The sequence below is a fragment of the Trichechus manatus genome, unplaced genomic scaffold, assembly GCF_000243295.1.
Source record: "Trichechus manatus latirostris isolate Lorelei unplaced genomic scaffold, TriManLat1.0 scaffold00001, whole genome shotgun sequence".
Lineage (NCBI taxonomy): Eukaryota > Metazoa > Chordata > Mammalia > Sirenia > Trichechidae > Trichechus > Trichechus manatus.
The window spans coordinates 20,426,500-20,451,679 of NW_004443937.1; the positions used below are offsets into that span (position 1 = coordinate 20,426,500).

Sequence of the window (25,180 nt, forward strand, 5' to 3'; positions counted from 1 at the left end):
AACAAGTTCAATTTCCTTGTTTCAGAAAACTGGTTATTTTTCCAGAGGATTTGTCACCTTTTTTTGTTTGTTTGTTTAAGGCAGTTTGGTTTTGCCTGGAGGTACTTGTGGTTGGCTTAGTAGTTACCGTGTTTCTTTTTCAGAAAGTTCATTTTGTAATTCACTTAGCTTTTATGCTTAGGAACATTTCCTTAATGCTCTGTATGAGTTTTGGCTCACATAATGGGGCTAAAAGATAGAAAAGATTTTCTTGGACAAACCGTTTCTAATAATAATGTGTTCATCTATACTTTTGGTTCTGCAGCTTGCTTTGCATACTTGATACTTGCTGAACATTTTCTTTACATAGACCTTTTTAATTCTTTGTAATGACTGATAGTAGTAGTCCATCTGGATGACTGTAGTAGCCAGTAGCTTTCTGACTGGTCTCCCTGCTTTGCTTTTGCCCTGACAGTCTTCTTTCCCGTATTGCTGCAAGAGTGAAGTTTTAAAAGCCTAAATCACAGATCATGTTACTGCAGTGGTTTCCCAGTGCCCTTATTGATCTCTGATTCCCACCCCTCTCTTTGCATGGTTCCCTGCATTCTAGTTACACTGGTCACCTTTTAGTACCTTAACCACTCCACACTAAGCTCGTTCCTTCCTTGGCACTTGTTCTGTCTGCCTGGAATGCTCTGCCCCGTCTTTACCTGGCTGGCTCCTCCTTATTCAAATATCCCCTCCTCAGAGAGGCATTCCCTGAACACCAGTCTTATCTAAAATACCTCTCCTCCCCCAGGAGTCTCTTTCTTCTCTCCTCCATTATTTGCTTCATAGCACTTCTCACTCTATGTTGTTTTTATTGCTTAACCCCTAACAGAATATAAGCTTCACTAGATGTGTGACCTTAACTCTCTGACTTTTGTTTACTGCAGTGCCAAGAACATAAAAGATGCTTAAAATATTTGTTCAATGGATAAATATACATTCCATTTAAAGGATAAATTATTTTTTATCCAGTCCCTTGTTGATGGGCATTTGGGTAATTTCCAGCTTTTTCTCTATGAATGTTTCACTGTACAGACCTCTTGGCATGCTTCTGTGAATATTCCTGCAGAATGCATTTTTATTATAAAAATGGAATTCTTAAGTCAAGGGTTATTTACAGTTACGTTTAATGGATAGTGCCAACTTAACCTCCAAAAAGTTTCTGCCAGTTTAACCATATCCTTAGCAGCAGTAGGTATTATCAATCTTTAAAATCTTTGCCAATATAAGTAAAAAGTAAATGTTTGAACATCTTTTGTGTATATTTATTGCCTTGCCCACTTCCTATTTCTCCTTTTAAATGCTTATTCTTGTCTTTTCATAATTTTTCTGCAGTATTGTTGTTAGGTGCCGTTGAGTTGATTTTGACTTACAGCAACCCCATGTGACAGAGTACAACTGCCCCATAGCGTTTTCAGCAGATCACCAGCTCCTGCGGAGTGGCTAGGTGGGTTCAAACCACCAACCTTATGGTTAGCAGCTGAGCACTTAACGATTGTGCCACCAGGGCTCCTTATGTATTATGGATGTTATCCATTAATCGTGTTTCACATGTCTTGTGTCCAGTATGCCATTTTTAAATGACTTCATATATGGTGGTTTGTTTTTGCCCAGGATTTTAGAATTATATGCAGACACATCACTAAATAATCAGTCTTTTCCTTTTTGGTTTCAGAGTTTCAGATGATGTTTATTCTAGGCTTTTTAGCACAATTTTATTTCTGTATATCACTCATATTTTATCATCTCATTTATTTTTTACATGTAAATACTTTATACTTGATCATTGTGGGTTTAATTCTGATGTAGTGAAGTAAGGATGGAAACAATTTTTTAGAATGACAAGCCAGTTTTTAAAATGATAAACTAGGACACACACACACAAACTTAATTTCTCCTAATACTGTTTATTAAGTAATCCAGCTTTCTCCCACTAATTGAAACGTCACCTTTCTCAATTATTAAATTACCACATTATATGTGGGTATTCTGATTTCTGTAGTATTTTATCCATTCCTATCCCAATAACATAATACTTTAATTGCTGTAGCACTTGATATATATTTTAATATCTAGTAGAACTGATTTCTGCTCATAGTTATTTCAGAAGTTTTGAATTTGAGAATATTTTCCAATCCTAAAGAAATCTGAGAATTTTATTGGAAATACATTGAATTTTTAAACAAATTTGGGGGAAACTGACATCCTTTATAATACAGATTTTTTTTAGTCAAGAACAAGACATATGTCTCTATTTAATCTTGTATGTACCTCAGAAATGTGTTACTTGTTTTTACTGTGGTTATTATGAATGAAATCTTTTTGTGATTGTGCTTTTCTAACTCGTCTATTTGTATAGAGAAAAATAGTTTTTGCATATAATTTTAATGGCCACTTTTATTAAAATTTAAACTGAATTGTTTTCTGTTTAGTCTTGTTAGACTATAAAATCTATTTTAAGTGGGTATTTGTGTCTAGAATGTTAACTGATGTCCTCAGTTTAAAATTATTTAGCCAGTTTTCATTTTGTGAAGAGAAACAAGATTTTCTGTTGCTAGTTATAATGGATCTTCCCATACAGCTGCAGTCTTTAGCCTTCATTTGTTAGCTGCTGTTTAGTCTGCCCCTGACTCGTTGCCACCTCATGCACAACAGGATAGGACCATTGTGATACATAGGGTTTTCATTGGCTGATATGTTGGAAGTAGATCGCCAGGTCTTTCATCCTAGTTCGCCTTAGTTTGGAAGCTCTGGTGAAACCTGTTCAGAATCATAGCAGCACACAAGCCCCCACTGACAGACAGGTAGTGACTGTGCTTTGAGGTGCATTTAGCCAGCAGTTGAACCCAGCTCTCCCGCATGGAAGGCAAGAATTCTACCACTGAACCACTACTGCCCCCTCAAAATAGACCTAAAGCCTGTTGAAAGAGATGGAAATATTTTATCCTCGTATTTGAGACTTGAGCTAGATGAGTAAGGTTAATACCGACAGCCTTTTTGAGTTACTCCATTTGAATTGTTTTAAAGGATTGAAGTACAAAGATAATCTTATATTTTCAAATAACATTTGGAGTTTAAATGATTTTATCTGAAATGCTGATATACAGCTGATATTTTTGTTTCATTGTTATTTTTGCTATGAAAAGTATATAGAGTAATGTAACACTCATGTACTTACTACTTAGATTACCAGATAGAGTTTTGCTATATTTGATTTTTTTTTAAAATAAACCGCTAAAGAGTTGAAACCATCTTTACACTATTTCTCATTCTGTTCCCTTCCCCTCTCCCCAAGAAGGCAGTGTGTATTCTTTGTATACTTTTAATTCATAAACAATATGTGGCATTGTTTTGTTTTTTAACTTAATTTAAGTGCTACAAAATTATATTAAAGAAATTACAGAAGTGTGTCTCTGCACTGTATGTAAACCTGTTTATATGTACTTTGAAATAGTTGTGTTTTACAATAATTGATCTTTTGATTGCATATGTTAACCTAAGCTGGAGAAAAACTGCTTTTTTTTTTAGTAATTTGTTCTTGGAGATAGAATGGAAGATTGTTTTAAAACTTTTTTTTTCTGCAAGGTACGATTATTTTAGGATTGTGTTACTGACCAAAAGGAGCCCTGACTGCTCAGTGGTTACAGCACTCGGCTACTAACTAAAGGGTTGGTGGTTCGAACCCACCAGCTGCTCCATGGGAGAAAGATGTGGCAGTCTGCTTCCATAAAGATTTGCAGCCTTGGAACCCTATAGGGCAGTTCTGTTCTGTCCTGTAGGGTCACTATGAGTTGGAATTGACTTGATGGCAATGGGTAATAAAATGGAGTACTACAAAATAATTAAATAGACCTATAAATGGGTGAATGGACATACCTATTAAAAGTTGTCCAAGGTAACAGTTGATGCTGATTCCATTCATACAATGTCTTCTTTGAAAATTATATCAATTTATACTCCCATCAGTATTTTGGAGCTTTGTATTTTACCCTTTAACTCAGTAGTTCTACTTCTAGGAAACTATCTTAAGGTAGAAAGGTGATAGAAGAAATTAAGGGTATTTTTTGTGTAGAGATGTTTATAGTAGCATTGTTTGCATACCAAACAAAATTAGGAAGGACAAACTAACCAAGAATGAGAGATATGATTAAATGATTGTATAATATATGATACAGTATAGACGATAAAAATATTTTATAAAGGTCTATACAAGGAATTGATTTTTATATTTTTATATTAAAAATACATTAAGTTTGACAATACCAAATATATCAAAATGTCATCATTATCTGTGTGGTAGACTTACGTTATGAAAACAACAAAAAAATTTATACTAAACATACATTACTTTATAGACGGGGAAGACAATAGAATGTTATAATTGGAAAAGAGTGTATGTTTAAATAGCAAAAAGAAATAAAAAAATGAAAGGAGGGTAAAAAGGCATCCACCACCTTATTAGACTGGGTGTGAAACAGTATGAGAAGTTGGTTATCCACCAGCACACCTTTCTTTGTCAGAGCAGCACTTGGTGTGGTAAAGCTGGCAGGACACAAAGCATTTTGATGTAGTTTGTAATTAGTGATCACTTGTGTCTTGGACTGTTTACCCCACTGCTGTTGAGTCGATTCCTACCCATAGCAACCAGGACTGTAATCATACTTATTTAATTTTATCATGCTTTAGGTGAAAGTTTACAGAGCAAATTAGTTTCTCCTTCAAAAGTTTATATACAGATTGTTTTGTGACATTGGTCGCAGTCCCCAGGTTGTGTCAGCACTCTCCCCCTGTTCACCTCGAGTTCCCTGTTTCCATCCATTCAGTTTTCCTGTACCTTCCTGCCTTCTTGTCTTTGCTTTTGGGCAGGTATTGCTTATTTGGTCTCATATACTTGATTGAACTAAGAATCATGTTCCTCACATGTGTTATTTGTTTTATAGGCCTGTCTAATCTTTGGCTGAAAGGTGAATTTTGGGAGTGGTTTCAGTTCTGAGTTAGAAGGGTGCCCCGGGGGCCATAATCCTGGGGGTTCCTCCAGTCTCTGTCACACCAGTAAGTCTGGTCTTTTTGTGTGTGAATTTGAATTTTTGTTCTACATTTTTCTCCTGCTCTGTTTGAGAACCTCTATTGTAATCCCTGTCAGAGTGGTAGGTGGTGGTAGCCGGACACTGTCTAGTTCTTTTGAGCTCAAGGTGGTGGAGACTGGTTCGTATGGTCTGTTAGTCCTTTGGACTAATATTTTCCTTGTGTCTTTGGTTTTCTTCATTCTCCTTTGTTCCGAACAGGATGGGACCAATAGATGCACCTTAGATGGCTGCTCAAAAGCTTTTAAGACCCCAGATGCTGTTCACCAAAGTAGCATGTAGAATATTTTCTTTATGAACTGTGTTAACACCAGTTGACATAGATGTCCGCTAAGATCATGGTCTCCCCAGCCCTCAGCCCCAGTAACTCGGTCCCTCGAGGTGTTTGGATATGTCTAGGAAGCTCCTTTGACTTTGCCTCCAAGGCTGTAACCTTTGTGGAAGCTGACTGCCAATCTTTCTCCCACGGAGCAGTAGTAGGTTCCAACTGCCAGCCTTTCAGTTAGCAGCTAAGCGCTTAATCACTCTGTCACCAGGGCTCCTTTGGAATATTTAGTACATCGTAATTGTTAAGCATCCTCCCTACCCCTTTTATCTTGCTTGGTGCTTATTGGGTTTTTCCTTAGCTTTCCCCCTTAATGATTGGCAGGGTGTGGTGGAGTTTTGTAAACTTTAATTTCAAAAATAATTTTTCTTCTTAGTAAAAATCTAAAATCTTCTGTTCTGGCCTACATACCAAAATCTATTGCTTTATGAAGGTATTTTGGATGGCATTGTACTATATCAGAAAAGAAAGCAGCTGACCCCTTTAATAAAATATTGTATTTTTTAAGTCTCAGTGGACTTCTCCAATCCAAAGAGAATCTATGAATTTACAGTGAGAAAGGTTAAAAAGGAAGGGGCCTGTAGGAGCTCAAGGAGCAGCTGATTTTGAGTGGTTTTCCCCCAGCTCCCTGGCTTTTCTTCATTAGAGCTCTTATGCTTTTTTATCACTGTCAGTAATTTTTTCATTATCTGCAGTAATGATGCTTTTTGACATTCTAAATATTTGTAATGTATATTTCTCCTAAAAAGAGATGTTTTCTTAAGAGGAATTTTCACTTAGAAGTTCACCAGTAATGGAGCGGTGGTTTCAATGTCTAGAGAAGACCATGAGGTCTGTATTTCAACAGATCACATGGTAAAAGAGAATTTTAAGCTTTTATTTGTGGGCATAGTCCATGAGTTTAGCATGCTATCCCAGTAACTTATGAGTATTAAAATCAAACTCAGTTGAAATCCTAATGGCTTTTGATTAACTTTTTTAGGGTATCTGAAGCATACTATCCAACGATTTTGAAAATCCTGTGTGGACAATGGCTACCCAAGGTTTGTGTCATAAGTCTTTGGTTACTTAATTGGGGCTCTGCTTCGTTGCCATTACCCAGTCTGGCTCAGATCCCCCTGCTTTCCTCTCTCCTGCTTACTTGTCAGGCTACCTTTTGCTCCATTTTCTGCTCACTACTCCTAATGGCTTGGTGAAATAGCAAACAAGCCACCAGCAGGAATCTAGTCTGGATGACTGTTTCTGGAGCCTGGATGCAGTACCATTCTTCCACTGATTCAGTGAGTAACTGTTAGGTGGTACCCTAAAGATATGGATATTTCATCACTGAGCTAATCCTGGCTATCATTCTGTTCTTGGCTATCTTTCAGATTTGACTGTTTCTAAAAATATCTCAATGGGCCATATCACAGATTTTTAAAAATTAACATAACATTTCCATGATAGTAAAGCTTATGCTGTTTGCTTTTTACAGCTGATTTGATGGAGTTGGACATGGCCATGGAGCCAGACAGAAAAGCTGCTGTTAGTCACTGGCAGCAGCAGTCTTACCTGGACTCTGGAATCCATTCTGGTGCCACTACCACGGCTCCTTCTCTGAGTGGTAAAGGCAATCCTGAGGAAGAGGATGTGGATACCACCCAAGTCCTGTACGAGTGGGAACAGGGGTTTTCTCAGTCCTTCACTCAAGAACAAGTAGCTGGTAAGAGTATTACTGCCTTACTGAAAGTCAAAGTGTGATTTTGAGAATTGCTCTTAAAAAAAGTGTGTAATAGCTTAATATGGTATGGTGAAGAAAAGGGAGTGATTGTATTGTCACCCTTACCACTTAGTATAGCAAGCATTCAGGTAAATGTGAACTGTGGATAGTGAGCATTGGATTTACCTTTTCCAGATATTGATGGACAGTATGCGATGACTCGAGCTCAGAGGGTACGAGCTGCTATGTTCCCAGAGACGTTAGATGAGGGTATGCAGATCCCATCTACGCAGTTTGATGCCGCTCATCCAACTAATGTCCAGCGTTTGGCTGAACCATCACAGATGCTGAAACATGCAGTTGTAAATTTGATTAACTATCAAGATGATGCAGAACTTGCCACACGTGCAATCCCTGAACTGACAAAATTGCTAAATGATGAGGACCAGGTAAACAATGATATGGCTAACTTTACATCTGCTTGAAGGAAACTGTCAAGGGAGTAGTCTCAAAAGGTCTACCTAATACTGGTATTTGAAAACTAATGATGCCTCTAATTTCTCAATTATAGGTGGTGGTTAACAAGGCTGCAGTTATGGTCCATCAGCTTTCTAAAAAGGAAGCTTCCAGACACGCCATCATGCGTTCTCCTCAGATGGTGTCTGCTATTGTACGTACCATGCAGAATACAAACGATGTGGAAACAGCTCGGTGTACTGCTGGGACGTTGCACAACCTTTCCCATCACCGTGAGGGCTTGTTGGCCATCTTTAAATCTGGAGGCATTCCTGCCCTGGTGAAGATGCTTGGGTAAGAGAAGATAGTCAGAATGCCTGAAGCTAAGTAGAAGAGTGTGATCACAGTATTCTGATTAGGCTTTTTTCTTTTTAACAGTTCACCAGTGGATTCTGTATTGTTTTATGCCATTACAACTCTCCACAACCTTTTATTACATCAAGAAGGAGCTAAAATGGCAGTGCGTTTAGCTGGTGGGCTGCAGAAAATGGTTGCCTTGCTCAACAAAACGAATGTTAAGTTCTTGGCTATTACAACAGACTGCCTTCAGATTTTGGCTTATGGCAATCAAGAAAGCAAGGTAAAAAGAATGCATATATTTTTAATGTCATGTAGCATTGGAAATCTACAGTATCATGGTATTCCATGGACTGTTGCAAATTCATAGTATGCCTTACACTTGGTATGTATTTTAAAAAAGTTGGACATCTCTAGCCCTTTAAATATTCGGTGTCTTTTCTAGCATTGTACTAGGCAGTAGGGATACAGTAAGCAAGCTTCTCTTAAGGCTTTCATTCATGGGTGGGAGATAGACATTGAAATAATAACCCTAATAACTTTATTTAATTCATGTGGTAGGAGGATGTAGAAGTGCTGTGGAAGCATATAACAAATGAACCAGAGCCTGTTTTGAGGGTTTAGGGTGGCCTCTTGGAGGAAGCGACAGTTGAGCTCAGCTCTCAAAGATAAGAATGGATTGACTAGGTGAAGGTCAGGAAAGGAAACAGCATCTTTGAAAGCCCTAAAGAGGGAGGAGCATGGCAAGTTTGGGGAATTTAAGAAATATACAGAGTAAGGAGGAGGAAAGGTTTGATGGAACCTGTTGAGATAGGTCCCAGGGTGGCACAGACAGTTTGCACTTGACTACTAACGTAAAGGTTGGCAGTTCAAACCCAGCCAACGGTGTCATGGAAGAAAGGCCTGGCAGTCTGTTTCTGTAAAGATTACAGCTGACAAAACCCTATGGAGCAGTTCTGCTTTTGTAACGTGGGATCACTGTAAGTTGGAATCAACTTGATGGCGACGGGTTTGGTTTTTTGTTTTGTTGAGATAGGCAGGACGGATCCTGCAGGAGTTCTCATGTTGAGGATTTTGGACCTTTTAGTAACAGTAATGGGAAGCAATCAAAGACTTTTCAGCAGAGGCATGAAGCGATGAGGTTTGTTTTTAGAAAATTGGGGCAGGATAAGGATGTGTGGAATATGTAAGAAAGTGAGGGCAAGAGCGAATGACTGTTTTATGGTATCTCTTTTTAAGGTGGTTATGATTAGGAAAAGCAAAGAGCCAAGTAATCCAGAGTTTTAAGTACCCCTTCTGCTTCAAATTTTCAACAAATCTGTTTTGATCTAACTTTTGTATTTGGGCATTACTATTGTTTACCAGCATTAATTTTTTTTTTTTTTTTTTTTTTGGCTACGATCAGTGTGGGGAGAAGGGAATTTAGCCAGACTAGATGTATTTTTGGGAGAACTGGGATATCAGAATTTGAGTGAAATGCTGTAGAAGGAGGGGATAAGGCCCTCGTGTAGGGGGTTTAGGTAATGGGGTACAGGAATACCTTTGACTCAATAGCAGGCTGGCTGAAATTATAATAAAGTAGGTTGATTGAGAAAATAAGGCTTTTCTCAAGCATTTGATAAGGATTCCATGATTAACATATATATAAATGTCTTTCTAGCTGATCATTCTGGCTAGCGGTGGACCCCAAGCTTTAGTAAATATAATGAGGACCTACACTTACGAGAAGCTACTGTGGACCACAAGCAGAGTATTGAAGGTGCTGTCTGTCTGCTCTAGTAATAAGCCGGCTATTGTAGAAGCTGGTAAGTATATATGTCTATTCTGAGACCTCCCATGTACAGTATCTACAGTTCTAATTAGATTATCTTTCCTAAGAGAAGGTAATCTTGACTTCAGCAGGCTGAAAGTAAGTGGTTCTAATCAGTTTGCAGCCAAGATCATATTCAGATAAATGTAAGTTCTGTTTGCCACTTACATTGGTGCTATTAAAGACTAATTCAAGCAGAGTTCTTACTACCCATTGAAATGACGGCTAATCCTTTGCTTGATCAAATTTGTTTTTTATTTTGGGCTCCCCCAGTAGTTACTTTGCTAACAAACCTGTGAATACGTAGGTGAAATTACGTTATGGCAAATTATAGTTGTACATGGCAAAGTGATTTCTTGATTTGTTAGTGGGTACTCATGAGCATTGTTTTGCACTGATTTTCTATAGTCTCAATGAACCAGTGGCCTAATATGAAAAACTTTTTTTCTCTTAGTATTTTTAATGAAACAACTTGTATATGGTAGTTTATATTGTCGTGTATGTTGGTGGCAGAGGAAAGGAATGGATGTTAATCTCATCTTCCCAGCATCCTTTCTCCTTTTAATAACCCAGTTAACAGCATCTGCCTGGACTCTAAAACCAAGCTTCAAACCAAAACTGGAAGAGGAAAAATATAAAGGCAGTTGATAGAAGAAAATGTTGGGAGTAAATTGTAGGATTGGTAACACCTGTTTTTCCAATGTGTTGAGAGTAATTTTACTTGAGAATTTATAGGGGTGGTGGTTATGATTGCCCAGGGTGACTGCTAACAGTGGAACAGTAGGCTTGGAGATAGACAAATGTAGCTGGGTTCATACAGAACCACCCCACAAACCTGTTGCCATCGAGTTGATTCTGACTCATAGCGACCCTTTGGGACAGAGTAAAACTGCCCTATAGGGTTTCCAAGGCTGTAACCTTTATGGAAGCATCATATAGAACAGGGGGATGCAAATTCTGCTGGCTATTCCAGAAGTATCTGGGGGCACTTCCTTTTTAAAAATACAGGTTCCTGGGCACCATTGTAAATTTATTTAATCAGAATCCCTGGAATGTTAATTTTTGTATCAAGGTAATTAATGTAACCAGCCTACTAATTGAAGTGACAAGAAGCTCTAGGTAGCTGGAAATGTATGGGACTATAGTCCTGGGAATCTTTAAGAAAGTCCCAAGATTATTCTGATGTTCATTTGTTCTGAAAATCTTTAGCACCTAATGTTTCAAGCACTGTAATAGGCACATGGGTATACAGTGGATAGCAAAAACAGATGTGGTCCCTGTGCTTGTTTTTACAGTCTGGTGAGGGTCACAAAAATACACAAAAAGATGGGTAGTTACAAATTGGAATGAGTATTATGAGAGAAACACCACCTGATAGTGATACAGAATTAATGAAGGGAAAGTATTTGGCTAATTAGATGGAGAGGGAAGGGGCTTCCCTGAGAAAGGGATGTTAAATGGAGACTGGAGGATGAGCCGAGAACCTGTCTCTGAGAAATGGAGGTAAAATGCCTTCTGGTCAGAGGAAAGAAACATCCTGTGCTGTGTCCTGGAGGTAGGAAAGAGATTGTGGAGTTCCAGGTGCCGAAGAGAAGGTCTGTGTAACAAGCACTTAGTGATAGGGTGAATGGTCCTCCAGGATGACATTAATGAGCTAAGTGGGACTATATCATTAAGAACTTCTGATGTCTCAGTGAGACTTTATTCATGGAGTTTATTCATATACGCAGCCAGCTTTGGAACCATAGATACAGAATACTGAGATCAGTCTGGAAAGCTAGGTGGGCTCCAAATTCTAAAGGGTTCCTCAAGGTTATGTTAAAGGCTAAATTCTTTATTTTATAGGTAATGAGAGGCTATTGATGGTTGTTGAGCAGTGACACAGCACCACAGTGATTGTTTGGGATATTAATATTAGCATTTTATAGATACAGTGTGAATGACCAAAGGTCAGCAGACCAGGCCATGAGATATGTTACAGCCATCTAGGCATGAAATAATTCAGAGTTAGAAATAGACAGCAAAGGATGAATGTTTGAAACTTACTGAAAGAATCCATGGACTGTAATGATATATGGAGCTAAAGGAGTGATCAAAAATGGTTGAGGTTTTGTGGTGGGGAGAACATTGGTGCCATGAGGATAAAATGCAGCTGTCAGAAAGGAGTGTTACTTTTTGGAACAAGAGTATTTAAGTAGCTGACCAATTAGAAGTGACCAAAAGGTCAGTAGATTGCTGGAACTGTATCATACTGGGATGTCAGGAAAGTCAGGGCTGGAGATTTGGGAGTTACTCTCTTGCTATGTAGGGTAAGAGGAGCAGGTTGGAGGTAGTGCTACAGAGTCATCTGCAGGTGGCTCTTACCCTAGACCTGCTGAATCAAATGTGTGTGTGTGTGTTTTAAGTCTCTACAGACCATTCTGATGGGTACCTGGGATTAAATCCATTCTCTTAGAGTTAACAGTTACAGTAGAGGGAGGGAGTATGAGCTCTGAGGGAGAGAAGGTGAAGAGGAATCCCTAATCATTTAACAAATCTTGACTGAGCATCAACCTTGTGCAAGTCACTCCTTTAGTAGCTGGAGCTACTATGAGGAAGGAGCCAAATAGACACAATCCCTGTCTAGTTGGGGAGGTAGATTTAATTATAGTTGTGATGAATGCTATAAAGGAAAAGTGCAGGGTGCCATGAGAATTATAGCAAGTAAAGGACACCTAGTTTGCGGAAATAAAACAAAGCTGAAGGATAAACAAGTAGACAAGGAAAAGCACTCTGCATTCAGAAGTGAGTTGAGTTGGAAAGAGATGGTTGAAGTTAAGCTAGTGTGTGAGGAATTAGGCTTCCATTTATCCTCTTAATGTTCCTTATTAGGGTCCTCAGTGATGGAAAGTTGTGAAACTTCAGAGTCAGTGACTGTATTTTTTCCAGTCCTTGGCAACAAGTGTTCCAGTGCCTTCTTTCTGGACCATTCTTACTCCAGGAGTCTACCAGCTTCTTTGGGTCTTTGTTGAGATGTCACCTTCACATTGAGGTGATCTAATTACTCTACTTAAAACTGCAGCTTCCTTCCCTTTTCCTCTGTTGTTTTTCTCCATAGCACTGAACACCATCTGACCGTACTGCTATATACTTTAGTTTATTAATTGTATATTTGTTTATTTTCTTTCTTCTCCAACTAGACAATAAGTTCCACGAGGGTAGGGATTTCTGAAAATTTTGCTCACTGGTGTATCTCCAACTCTAGAACAGGGTCTGGCACTCAAAATATTTCTTGAAATGATTGAATGGTTGAAAGAAAATAAGTAACAGGAATATTACTGGAGATGAATGAAGGCTTTTTCCTCATAGGGGGAAGCAGTAGATGTTTAACAGAAGTCACTAGTGAGGTGAACTGGAAAAGGAAGGGAAACTGAGCAAGAGCCTAGAAAATGAGAGGAAATAAAGTACTTAGGTGGAGGGGGTTAACTTTGGAAATAAAGAGGGATGCCTTCTAAGACTAGAGAAGACATTCAGGCTGATAGTCAGGAACTTTTAGCTAACAGTCATTGTCTTAGATCCTTTTTACATTTTCTAGGTGGAATGCAAGCTTTAGGACTTCACCTGACAGATCCAAGTCAACGTCTTGTTCAGAACTGTCTTTGGACTCTTAGGAATCTTTCAGATGCTGCAACTAAACAGGTAAATTCTGAATAAATTGGTGCCTTTGTGATGAGTGGAGATGAGAATGTACCAAGCATCTATTTTTATCTCCATAGGAAGGAATGGAAGGTCTTCTTGGGACTCTTGTTCAGCTTCTGGGTTCAGACGATATAAATGTGGTCACTTGTGCAGCTGGAATTCTTTCTAACCTCACTTGCAATAATTATAAGAACAAGATGATGGTGTGCCAAGTGGGAGGTATTGAGGCTCTTGTGCGTACTGTCCTTCGTGCTGGTGACAGAGAGGACATCACTGAGCCTGCCATCTGTGCTCTTCGTCATCTGACCAGCCGACACCAGGAAGCAGAGATGGCTCAGAATGCTGTTCGTCTTCACTATGGACTACCAGTTGTGGTTAAACTCCTACATCCACCATCCCATTGGCCTCTGATAAAGGTAAATAGTCGAGGTAGAATGTGCAGAACTAAAAATGAACCATCTCTAGCTCTGCCTGTTGGATGGTGGTCTAGATACAAGAGACTGATAAATAGGAGTTGTAGTCTTTAGTAAATGTGAAGTGTGGCTGGGGTGGGGACGTGGGGTTCCAGAGTGGGTGTGCAGTCAGTGCTGTTTTCAGTTGATACTAATGGATTTAGCGTGGCGAGAGTTTGAGGCTAACACGGTGATTTGTGAAGCTGTATGCCAATTCATTCTTTATTCTTCCTTTTTATCTGTAGGCTACTGTTGGACTGATTCGAAACCTTGCCCTTTGTCCAGCAAATCACGCACCTTTGCGTGAGCAGGGTGCCATTCCACGATTAGTTCAGTTGCTGGTTCGAGCACATCAGGACACCCAGCGCCGCACGTCCATGGGTGGAACACAGCAGCAGTTTGTGGTAGGCAGATCTTAATAGTGACTCCTGGCTATTTAAAAGAAATGCGTAAATCATAGGATCCTCACCTTTTTTGATCACTAGCTTTCTTTCCCTCCCCGCCACCTTCTGATAAGTTGCTTATGACTGACAAAACTGATGGTCCTTTCTGTGGTTGCAGAGAAGATATGAAATAATGTGGTGCCTAGTGAAATGGGGTTCAGGTCCTTGGCCATGTCCTTTGCGTGGTCAGTCTTGCAAAGGGAGTGTGGGGTATGATTAACTGCTGTGTGGTTAGGCACTTCATACAGTGGTCTCACTGAATCCATACAGCGATTTACCTCCTTAGGAAGTAGCAGAGCCATCTTTTCAACCCAAGTCTGGCTGACTTCAGATACCATCCCCCACTCCAGCATGAGTTTTGCCTATAAATACTTACCATGCCTTTTGACTGTTTCTTCCTGGAGAGGTTAAACTATTGTCATGAACCTAAAAATATGTAACAAATGTCAAGAATAAGTAGTAGCATATCTTTACCCTTAATATTCTCAGCGTAGAGCTGAGTCTTGAAACTAGCTTCATTATAAATGTACATGAATATAACTGTATGAACATAATAGGAATACAAGAAATATAAAGACACTTTTGAATCCTCAGAAATTATTTTAGGACTCAGACCTTCAAAGAGTTCCCTCTTATGTAATTAGGTTACTTAAGAAAACAAGGACAGGCCTTACCAGAAGAGATTTTTGGGAGTCCACATTGTTAGTTGTTATGGGTATGCACCCACATTAGGGGCTTTGGTTTTCTCCGTTCATTATGTTTGGTATTGGCCTGTCTCCATGGGGTGGCTTAATACAGTGCAGAGGGTACTTTTTATTTTAAAATTTCTTCTAGGAAGAAAGGAGTTTTTGTGTCCTCATAAAATGAAGTTGTTTACAAAAACTGCTAAAAATAGCAGAATCATAACCATTTTTAAAACTTAGAAACCCAGAAATAGAGGAAGCAGATGGGACTGACACTTTGCAAAAGCCAACTTCTTTCTGCTGTACAGGCCATCAGTTGAATAGTCAGGGAAGCATTTATCAGAAGGTATTTGTTGCTTTTCTGCTGGCAGCTCAGTACAATTTTAGCAATTGGTGATAAAACTTGGAAAAATTTTCAATAAAGTCATGTAGATATACAAAAATTAAGGAGGTGTATGAAAGAAAAATATAGTCTGAACATCACTTCCCATCTCTCTGTATCTTTTTTTTATATGCCTTTTACCCAGAATGGTTGGAACGTCACTAAGAAAGTTGCCTTTGGGGTTCAGAAGTATATCAAAGCTGCTTCTGACACAGCACTATGTATGGAGAAAGGGGTGCTGCTTGGAATTAGTGCCGCCATGAGGCACCCATCAGTGACATACTCTGTCTAGCTTCACAGGGCTGCTGAACCAAAATACCACAAGGGGGGGGCTTTAAAGAACAGAAATGTATTTTCTCATTCTGGAGGTTAGATGTGCAAATCAGAGTATCAGCCACGTTGATTCCGTCTGAGGGCCTTAGAAGAACTGTTCCATGCTTCTCCTCATTTCTGGAGACTGCTGGAAATCCTTGGTGTGTGTTGGCTGCTTATAGATGCACCTGCCTCTGTCGTACATGGTGTCTTCTCCCTGTGTCTCTCTCTCTCTGTCCTCCCCTTTCATAAGACACCACTCAGAAGGTATCGTTTCCTCAAGCAAGGTCACATTCACAGGTACGGTTTGGGGGTTAGGACTTAAACATAATTTTGAGGGAGATACAATTCAGTCTGTAACGTTCACCTTGATGGAATCCTGTTTTATTCCTTAAGTAATTACGAATGATGAGGAGCTTTGGGTATCTAAAGGACCTGAATGGCACAAATGGTGTGCACTTGACTGCTCACGTAAAGGTTGGCAGTTCATACTCACCTGCCAGCACCACAGAAGAAAGGCCTGGTGATCTGCTTCCATAAAGATTATAGCCAAGAAAACCCTATGGGGAAGTTCTACTTTGTAACATACGGGTTGCCATGAATCGGAATCAACTGGATGACAGTGTGTTTTTGGATATATAATGTGAATAACTTTAGTAGTGACCGCTAGTCAGAATGGAAAGCCTGTCAAGTTTATAAACTTTAGAGAGGAGAATTCCTCATTTGTTAATCATGTTTCCTTTGGTAGGAGGGAGTCCGCATGGAAGAAATAGTTGAAGGTTGTACTGGAGCCCTTCACATCCTGGCTCGGGATGTTCACAACCGAATTGTAATCAGAGGACTAAATACCATTCCATTGTTTGTGCAGGTATGTTGATTTTAAGTGAGGTGTTGTAGATTTTATGTGTCAGTAAAATTTCAGGATTTTAGTGGTCAGCAGAATTTCAGAAAATTGGGGACCAAAATAGGGGCAACAAGCATTTAATGTTTCATCTATTATCGCTGTTACTTTTTAAGAAGATAGCAACCCTGCCCAAGTCCCCTGCCACAGTATAAAAAATAGTATCTCAGTATGTGGTTTCCTTTAAGTTGAATAGTTAATTTTTTTATGAGAGATCTCCATTTTTCTTGGGCAGTAAAGGGAGAAACTTTAGGACTAGCGCCTCATGAAGAGGGAGGAGACTCTTACACCCCATTTTTTGAGAGTATTCAGTGTTGGAGGGAGGTGAGCTGGCCTGGGCTGCTGGGGCACAGGCCCTCAACCAACTCCGGGTTTTCCAGATCTTATCTCAGTTAAAATTGTCTCTGAAGAAAGGTTCATAGCTACAAATATTCTAGAAAACCACTGCTCCAGAGCATTAAACACACTAGGACATAAATTCAGACATTCTGATTTAATATGAACAGTGCAAATGCCAGTTACACTCAGAATTAGGACAGTTTGCACCCCAGTGGGGTGCCTGCCATGTTTTAACTTTAGATTTAATTAGGTTTTGTTTGTGTGTTTTCTCCTTAGCTGCTTTATTCTCCCATTGAAAATATCCAAAGAGTAGCTGCAGGGGTCCTCTGTGAACTAGCTCAGGACAAGGAGGCTGCAGAAGCTATTGAAGCTGAGGGAGCCACAGCTCCTCTGACAGAATTGCTTCACTCTAGGAATGAAGGTGTGGGTAAGTAGGAAAGGAACCAAAGCCTTTAGTGGGTATGCACAGCGAAGCCTTGGCTTCTCAAGGGTTTTTTTCCCTCTCCTCTCCCAGCAACATACGCAGCTGCTGTTTTGTTCCGAATGTCTGAGGACAAGCCACAGGATTACAAGAAACGGCTTTCAGTTGAGCTGACCAGTTCTCTCTTCAGAACGGAGCCGATGGCTTGGAATGAGGTAGGCAGTGTGAACACCTTTATTTAGTAGTTTTTTTGGAGCAGGTAAGGCATCTTTTCATTCTCTTCCCTCAAAACACTGCACACATGCATTCGCAGTGACTGTCCTTGGCTTGAATGTTCTTTCTTTATGCTATCCAGCAACTCAGCAACTGCTGTTGGACAGACGAACTACAGGCTTCAAACAGCCTGTTCAGGGTCATCACAGACAGTTGTGTTGCTTAACATTAGAATCATAAGGGACATAGATGAAAACGTGTATCAGATTGAAGATTTTTCAAAAGTGTGTAAGGAAAGAGGAGAGGCAGTCTTACTGTCCGAGCGTAAAGTAGCAGTGCCATCTTGCAGGTCAATTTATTAATTTTTTTTTTTTTTTTTTTAAATGCTCAGCTAGTCATCTGTTTTTCTCCTTGGAATTTCTAGTAAGAATTTGTCCTCAGTGTTCACCCAGAGTGATATATACAGAGGTCTTCATTCAAACAGTTTCTAATAGAATTAGAGCAACCCTTAAAGTTTCTTTAACTCACTCAGTGGATTATATTTGCTGAATGAATGGAAAGAGATCCTGTATATTATTTTGGGTTGGGGGGCAAATTGCCAAACAGTAATTTGTTAGTTGGGTTTTTCATAGGCATCTTACTAACATGTTCAGACTTGAGCTCTGAACTTTCCCCACCCAGCCCCTTCCCTAAACCTGTTCCTCCTTCAAAGTTAATGGCAACTTTGTTGTTAGCTGATGAGGCTAAAACTCTTGGAGTCCATCCTTGACTGTTCTTTCCTTCCCATAACACATCCTGTCTGTCATCAACTCCTGTTGGCTCTACCTTAGATCTGACCATCTTCTCAACACCTCTGCTGCATCCATCTTGTTCCAGCCACAATTACCTTTTAAGTGATCGTCTTGTTTCCCTACCACCTCCCCCTACCAGTCTTCTCAGCATAGTTGCTGGAGTGATTTTGTTTAAACGTAAACCAGATTGTCTCTTCTAATCAAAACCCTTCAGGTCTTTAGATTGAATAAGCTTGGTTTTATAAAACCCTTACTGCATTTCCTTCTTTGGGTGGGTGGATTTGAGTACCGGTGTTCAGAGGAGATGGCAGTGTTTGGTTATCAACTCACCCAGTGACCTACCAGGCCTTGCATGCTGCCCCTCACTGCTTCACCCCATACCCTCCTGCTTCCTTCATTGACTCTGCTTCAGTCACACAGCTGCTCTTCTGCTCTTGTCTCCTCCCACTAGAATGTCAGCTGTTGGGGGCAGCACTTTTCCCTATTTGCTGTTGTGTGTCTACCACCTGGCACATAGTAGGTGCTTAGTACATATTTGCTGAAAGAACAGTGAATAATTTTAATATTCGCAATTTGAAAGTCAGTATGTTTAAAAAAATATTAGAGAGTATACTTGGAGGATTTTCATTTTGGTGTTTTCTTCCTTGCCTTCCCATTTCTCTAGACTGCTGACCTTGGACTTGATATTGGTGCCCAGGGAGAACCCCTTGGATATCGCCAGGATGGTACGTGTCTCGTATTTCTCAGTTAACACCAGATCAAGCTAAAATTCTAAAGCTTTATCAAAAGAGCCAGTTTGTTCATCTGGGAAACCAGTTGGCAGGAAAGTAGTGGTTGCCATTAAAGCTAGTTCTTTGTTAATTCCAGAGTCAGCGACATTATCTTTAACGGAGCATAGGGAATTCAGAGCCATACACTGAGCATGCAACAGGATCACACCAGCAAAATACATGTTACTGCTTCTGGACCTTTGCAGTGCACGATGCTTGGCTTTGTCTTTGGTTTTTGGTCAGAGAACCCATAATACCTGTTTACAGTCTACCCAGGGAGGTGAGAGTATGGGAACTCCTATCCCCAACCTCAGATCTGGAGTGCGTATTTATGTAGTTGTGTTGCCGTGGGTAATTTTCTGAAAAGTTAATTCAAATTTGGGTGATGGAGGATGGGGTAGACCACTAATGGCTAATAACACTCCATATTTAAATTTATATAATCTAATCTGGCTTTACCTAATTAGTGAACTACTTAAAGCTCATAGGCTTCTTACTTTGATAGATAAGTTAATAAGTCAACCCTTAAGAGGAAACATGTGAAGGTTTCATTGGAAACAGTGTCTTGAGTTTTCTTATTACTTTTGTGGGTATCATCTGGGCTTTTCAGCAGATAGATTACATCTACCAGATCTCTTTGTTATTCGCTGGATCTCCTGCCCATGGCTTTTTGATGCCTAGGTGGTCAGGCACACAGTAGATTGCTGCTCCTCAGGAACCTTGTGTCTCCACCGGGGTAGATGCAGAACATACAGGAGTAAACTGATGGAGTGACTAGAACCTGCCGGTCTGCCTCCGGCGGAAGCATGCTTTGTCTGTGTAGCCTCATGGGTGGCCTGGCTGTTGTGAGGCTTGGTACTGAATTTGCTTGGCTGAAGAAAGCTGGACATTAATGAAGCTAGAAAACAGTAGTTTGTGCCAAGTTTGCTGCTCTTGGATACCCCCAACTGTGTTAACCTGTATGTCTGTTTCTCCTCTCCCCTTCCCTTTCCCATTTTGTTGCTACCCCTGGCTTTTTCTAGATCCCAGCTACCGTTCTTTCCACTCTGGTGGATACGGCCAGGATGCCTTGGGTATGGACCCCATGATGGAGCATGAGATGGGTGGCCACCACCCTGGTGCTGACTATCCAGTTGATGGGCTGCCAGATCTGGGGCATGCCCAGGACCTCATGGATGGGCTGCCTCCAGGCGACAGCAATCAGCTGGCCTGGTTTGATACTGACCTGTAAATCCTCCTTTAGGTAAGAAGTTAAAAAAGCCAGTTGGGTAAAATACTTTTACTCTGCCTACAGACCTTCAGAAAGACTTGGTTGGTAGGGTGGGAGTGGTTTAGGCCTATTTGTAAATCTGCCACAAAAACAGATACATACTTTGACAGGAGATGTCTTGGAACATTGGAATGTTCTCAGATTTCTTGTTGTTAAATGGTCATGTGTGAAAGTTATTGATTTTAATGTTTTTTTGCCACAGCTTTTGCAACTTAATACTCAAATGAGTAACATTTGCTGTTTTAAACATTAATAGCAGCCTTTCTCTCTTTATACAGCTGTATTGTCTGAACTTGCATTGTGATTGGCCTGTAGAGTTGCTGAGAGGGCTCGAGGGGTGGGCTGGTATCTCAGAAAGTGCCTGACACACTAACCAAGCTGAGTTTCCTATGGGAACAATTGAAGTAAACTTTTTGTTCTGGTCCTTTTTGGTCGAGGAGTAACAATACAAATGGATTTTGGGAGTGACTCAAGAAGTGAAGAATGCACAAGAATGGATCACAGGATGGAATTTATCAAACCCTAGCCTTGCTTGTTAAAATTTTTTTTTTTAAATATCTGTAATGGTACTGACTTTGCTTGCTTTGAAGTAGCTTTTTAATTTTTTTTTTTTTTTTTGCAGTAACTTAGTTTTTTAAGTCTCTTGTAGTGTTAAGTTATAGTGAATACTGCTACAGCAATTTCTGATTTTTAAGAATTGATTAATGGTGTAGAACACTAATTCATAATCACTCTAATTGTAATCTGAATAAAGTGTAACATTGTGTAGCCTTTTTTTTGTATAAAATAGACAAATAGAAATGGTCCAATTAGTTTCCTTTTTAATATGCTTAAAATAAGCAGGTGGATCTATTTCATGTTTTTGATCAAAAACTTTATTTGGGATATGTATGGGTCGGGGTCAGTAAGAGGTGTTATTTGGAACCCTGTTTTGGACAGTTGCCTTTTATCCCAAAGTTGTTGTAACCTGCTGTGATACGATGCTTCAAGAGAAAATGCAGTTATAAAAATGGTTCAGGATTAAACTTTTAATTCATTTGATTGTGTCACCTTTTTTTCTTGTGATTATATTGTTTGTGAGGGTATCAAGTTTATTCCATTGAACTTCATCCTAAGGAAAATAAACATAGTGAAATAATTTTAAGTTGTAATGATAGGGAGGTCCCCTGCCTCTAGGTTGGATGATTGGTGTGATTTAACCCAGGGCCAAGTGCTAAAGAAACCTGGCAGATGATAACAGGTTTTTGACCTTGACCATTGTGATCCATTCAGGGTCTGTGTGAGAAGGAGACAGAATCCATAATCTCCAGTTGCAGGACTCTGAGCTGCTTGAATCACAACAGCATCTGGTTTGGTTTGGGTTTAGAGTCTGTGGCCAAGACTTCTTTAGCCTGTGTGCTCAAATGACCAAAGAAATGACCAAAGGGCGCCTCACTTTAAAGGCATCTGGGGTACTTATGTTTGGGCTACATAGAGCTAAAAAAAAAAAAAAGAGTAAAACAAAGCCAAATAGGTATCCCCACACCAAGCCCTTTTAGATAGTTTTGTTCCATTAAAATAATGACAAATTAACTACCTGGATTTAAACTTCAAGCGTCTTGACACAAGTGTGTGACTCATTCAGAAAAGGGGAATTCCTCCAACTCGACTTTGAAATGACAATTAGAATGGACACTTAAACCACATCATCTGAACACAGTATCAGAAGGGGGCCGCCTTCCACGTTATCTGCCAGATGATCCTGTCATCATGGTGGTAGGGCTGACAAGCTTAGTTCACTCTTAACGGCAGGATCAGTAGACCTGTTAAGACTTACTTGTGTTTTGGTTTTTGAAAGAAAGAGTGAAAGTTTTGTTTTTAGGGAGAACTTTTTCTAATTTACTGTCTTTATTTTACGAAGATACTATTGGATAAACATGCATGCAGCTCTTTTGCTGAAAATCAGCTTCATTTGGGGAGGATCTTTTTTGATGGCCGCCTGCTTCACAAAAATTCTTCACTGTATGTGGTTTAAAATGTAATTGGATAAGAAACTGTTCGTGTACCTAGTGAGGTGATAAGTCTCACATTCTGCTGCCAGTACATGACAGACAGAACCAGGCAATGTTAACAAGCTAGGGCTATTGGTATAGGTTAACAAGCAAGGATCTGTAGTGAGTTCAGTTTTTAACAAAGAACTGCAGCAGGATTTTTCATTTAAATAACCTTTTAACACTATGAAACATTTTCGTAACTTTGACTAAAATCATATTCTTGACTTTCCACTTAAAAGCTTAATACGAAAGTTAATCCAATTCATCAAGGTGATTCTGAAACTTACTTGGAAATATGAAGGGCCAAGACACTTGCGAAGGATAAGAGAAGATGTGCTCTACCAGATGTCAAGACCTACCTGTAAAGCTAGAGTAGGTAACACTTACTGGCATGGGAATGGAAATATGGATCAATGAAACAGAGTAAGACCTAGGCACGTGTAGACCTACTTGAGAGGTAGCATTGCAGGTCACTGGGAAAAGGGAGGGACTTTTCAGTAAAAGTATAGAACGGTTGGGTGGTTATTTAGATAAAACTGAAACTGGATCCCACTATATACCATACACAAAAACCAGTTCCAATTGAAAGACAACTGAAGGAAAAGCTTAACATAGTCAAATTTATCAAAATGAAGACCACCACTAACTAAATAGGTAATCCATAAAGGGAACACATGTAACTGACAGAAGACTGAGAAATAGAATATATGGAGAGCTACTACTGTACATCCACAAGAAAACATTTTTGTAAATGGATAAGAGACAATCTGCATTTCACAGAAGGAGAAATTGAAATGGTCGAGAAACAAAATGGTGCTTGAGTTCAGTGGCAAATGTATATAATATCCCAGTGAGCCATTACACACCCACCAGGTTAGCAGAAATTAAAAATTGCAATTATATCAAATGAAGCTTTGGTGTTCTTGGAGTGGGCAACTACACATACATTCCCCAGCAACTCCATGAGGAACTCACTCAGAAGGCAGCAGTGGAACAGCAGGGCCTAGACTCGGGTGAGGCACTTGGGTAGGACACAAAATTTAGGGATGAAGTGTCAGAAAACTGCAATCAGTATTTTAATGCAACATTTAAAAACTAATAACAAAAACATCCATGATCAACAAAATGTCAAAAGTTTAAAATTTTAAAGCCTCAAACTCTATAATGACTTGATAGGGCACTGTGTAACAGTTCACACTGGACGGCCGTGTGTCCAACAGCTTTATTGTGATGTTCATCTAAAAGAATGCCACGCTGCAGTCAAAAACTACAGCTTCATACAACAGTACTGGTGTATCTCAAACATTAGGGGACCTTGGTGGCGCAGTGGTAAAAGTGCTTGGCTGCTATCCAAAAGGTTGGCAGTTCTAACCCACCAGCAGCTCTGCAGAAGAAAGATGTGGTGGTCTGCTTCCGTGAAGATTTAGAGCCTTAGAAACCCTATGTGGCAACTCTATTCTGTCCTACAGGGTCGCTATGAGTCAGAATCCACTCAGCGGCAGTGGGTTTGGTATTTGGTTTTGGATCTCAAACACTGAACAAAAGCAGATCGCAAATGCATATGGTAGGACTTCATTGATTTAAAAATGGGCAAACTTTTAAGGACAGCAGTCATGGAGGTAAAACTAAAAAGCAAGAAGTGATTAGAGGACTACAAAAGCTAACTGGGAAGGGAGGAGCATAAGCTGGCAGAGTGCCTAAAGTTAACTTCTACATTTGCTACCACTCCCTCTGCCCCCCCCCCATCACTTGAGGTATTTTCCTAAGTGTGATGTGCTAATTTTTTACAGCAACATGTAAAAAAATAATTGGCATAGCAGCACTTACAAAAATACCTCATGGGGGGAAGGAGCAGTTGGCAAGCAAATGTAGAAGGCATGTGTTATTTGTGTAAAAATACGGTAGACGTGCTGAGAAGTATGGAGTCAAGTTTTCAACTAAGAAACCAATGGAGGAGGAAACGGTGGAGTGCTGCCCACCTGCGTGTCTGTCCCATGTGGGTACCTGAGGTGAAGGTGGTAACGAGGAAACTTGAGAATGGTTGTTTAGGTCGGCTTTCCAGTGTAAGCTTTCCTTCTTCCGTTATTCAATTATACTGTAGTTAAAAGACAGCCTTGGGACTTAGACGTTTGATCCCATTGCAGTGACCACCACTGAGCTGAAGAATGAAGCTCTTCCGTGTTGGAGCAGATGTTCTACAGATGAGGCTTTGATCTGATCATTTGAATCCTTGACAGATCTTGAGAGACAAATATGCTCTTGTTTTCATTACTGTAATAAAAGCAGAACATCTGAATTGTGCTGTTTGCTTTATAAAGCAAAGCGCTTAGTCGATCGATTGCAGTGCTTTTTTGTCCTATCTATTCCTTGCTTTGAGCGAATCACCCACCTAAATGCAATTACAATGCATTCGTGATGGGAGGGGGTGCTGAGAAGGTAATGGTTTCTTTTTTCTTATCCATCAGCAAGCTATATGGAGTCCTGTGTACTGTTTTAGTGCCCATTCCACCGCCAACCCTAGGACCCCACTCCATGAAACTCCAGTAAGCTAGAGGGAAGTGACAGGCCTCAGCAGAGCAGTGGGTGGTTCTGGCCCAGCAGATAGGCCAAGGAGGGATGCTAGCCCTTTAGATGGGCTGAGACTGTGACCCTGCGCATTTCCAAGGTAGGTTGTGGCATGAACAGTGAAAGGCTCCTGTGTCCACAAACACTTTCTCCTGAATTTCCATGTTAG

At 39.9% G+C, this 25,180-nt stretch overlaps 1 protein-coding gene across 2 annotated transcripts in view; it reads left to right on the forward strand.

The window, feature by feature from the left end:
• Positions 1–21,034, forward strand: part of CTNNB1 (catenin beta 1) — a 40,614-nt gene extending 19,580 nt beyond the window's left edge. The window contains exons 2-16 of one of the 2 annotated variants that reach the window (XM_004368416.2): positions 6,419–6,479; positions 6,911–7,138; positions 7,331–7,584; positions 7,707–7,945; positions 8,030–8,231; positions 9,609–9,753; positions 13,333–13,436; positions 13,514–13,852; positions 14,134–14,292; positions 16,457–16,576; positions 17,225–17,375; positions 17,463–17,584; positions 19,038–19,098; positions 20,166–20,386; positions 20,692–21,034. In XM_004368416.2, coding sequence (XP_004368473.1) covers positions 6,467–6,479; positions 6,911–7,138; positions 7,331–7,584; positions 7,707–7,945; positions 8,030–8,231; positions 9,609–9,753; positions 13,333–13,436; positions 13,514–13,852; positions 14,134–14,292; positions 16,457–16,576; positions 17,225–17,375; positions 17,463–17,584; positions 19,038–19,098; positions 20,166–20,374 — 2,346 coding nt within the window. In that variant the 5' untranslated portion in view covers positions 6,419–6,466 and the 3' untranslated portion in view covers positions 20,375–20,386; positions 20,692–21,034. The remainder of the gene's footprint in view (positions 1–6,418; positions 6,480–6,910; positions 7,139–7,330; positions 7,585–7,706; positions 7,946–8,029; positions 8,232–9,608; positions 9,754–13,332; positions 13,437–13,513; positions 13,853–14,133; positions 14,293–16,456; positions 16,577–17,224; positions 17,376–17,462; positions 17,585–19,037; positions 19,099–20,165; positions 20,387–20,691) is intronic. The other variant, XM_004368417.2, reaches the window with a different exon arrangement.
• The last annotated feature ends 4,146 nt before the right edge of the window (positions 21,035–25,180 follow it).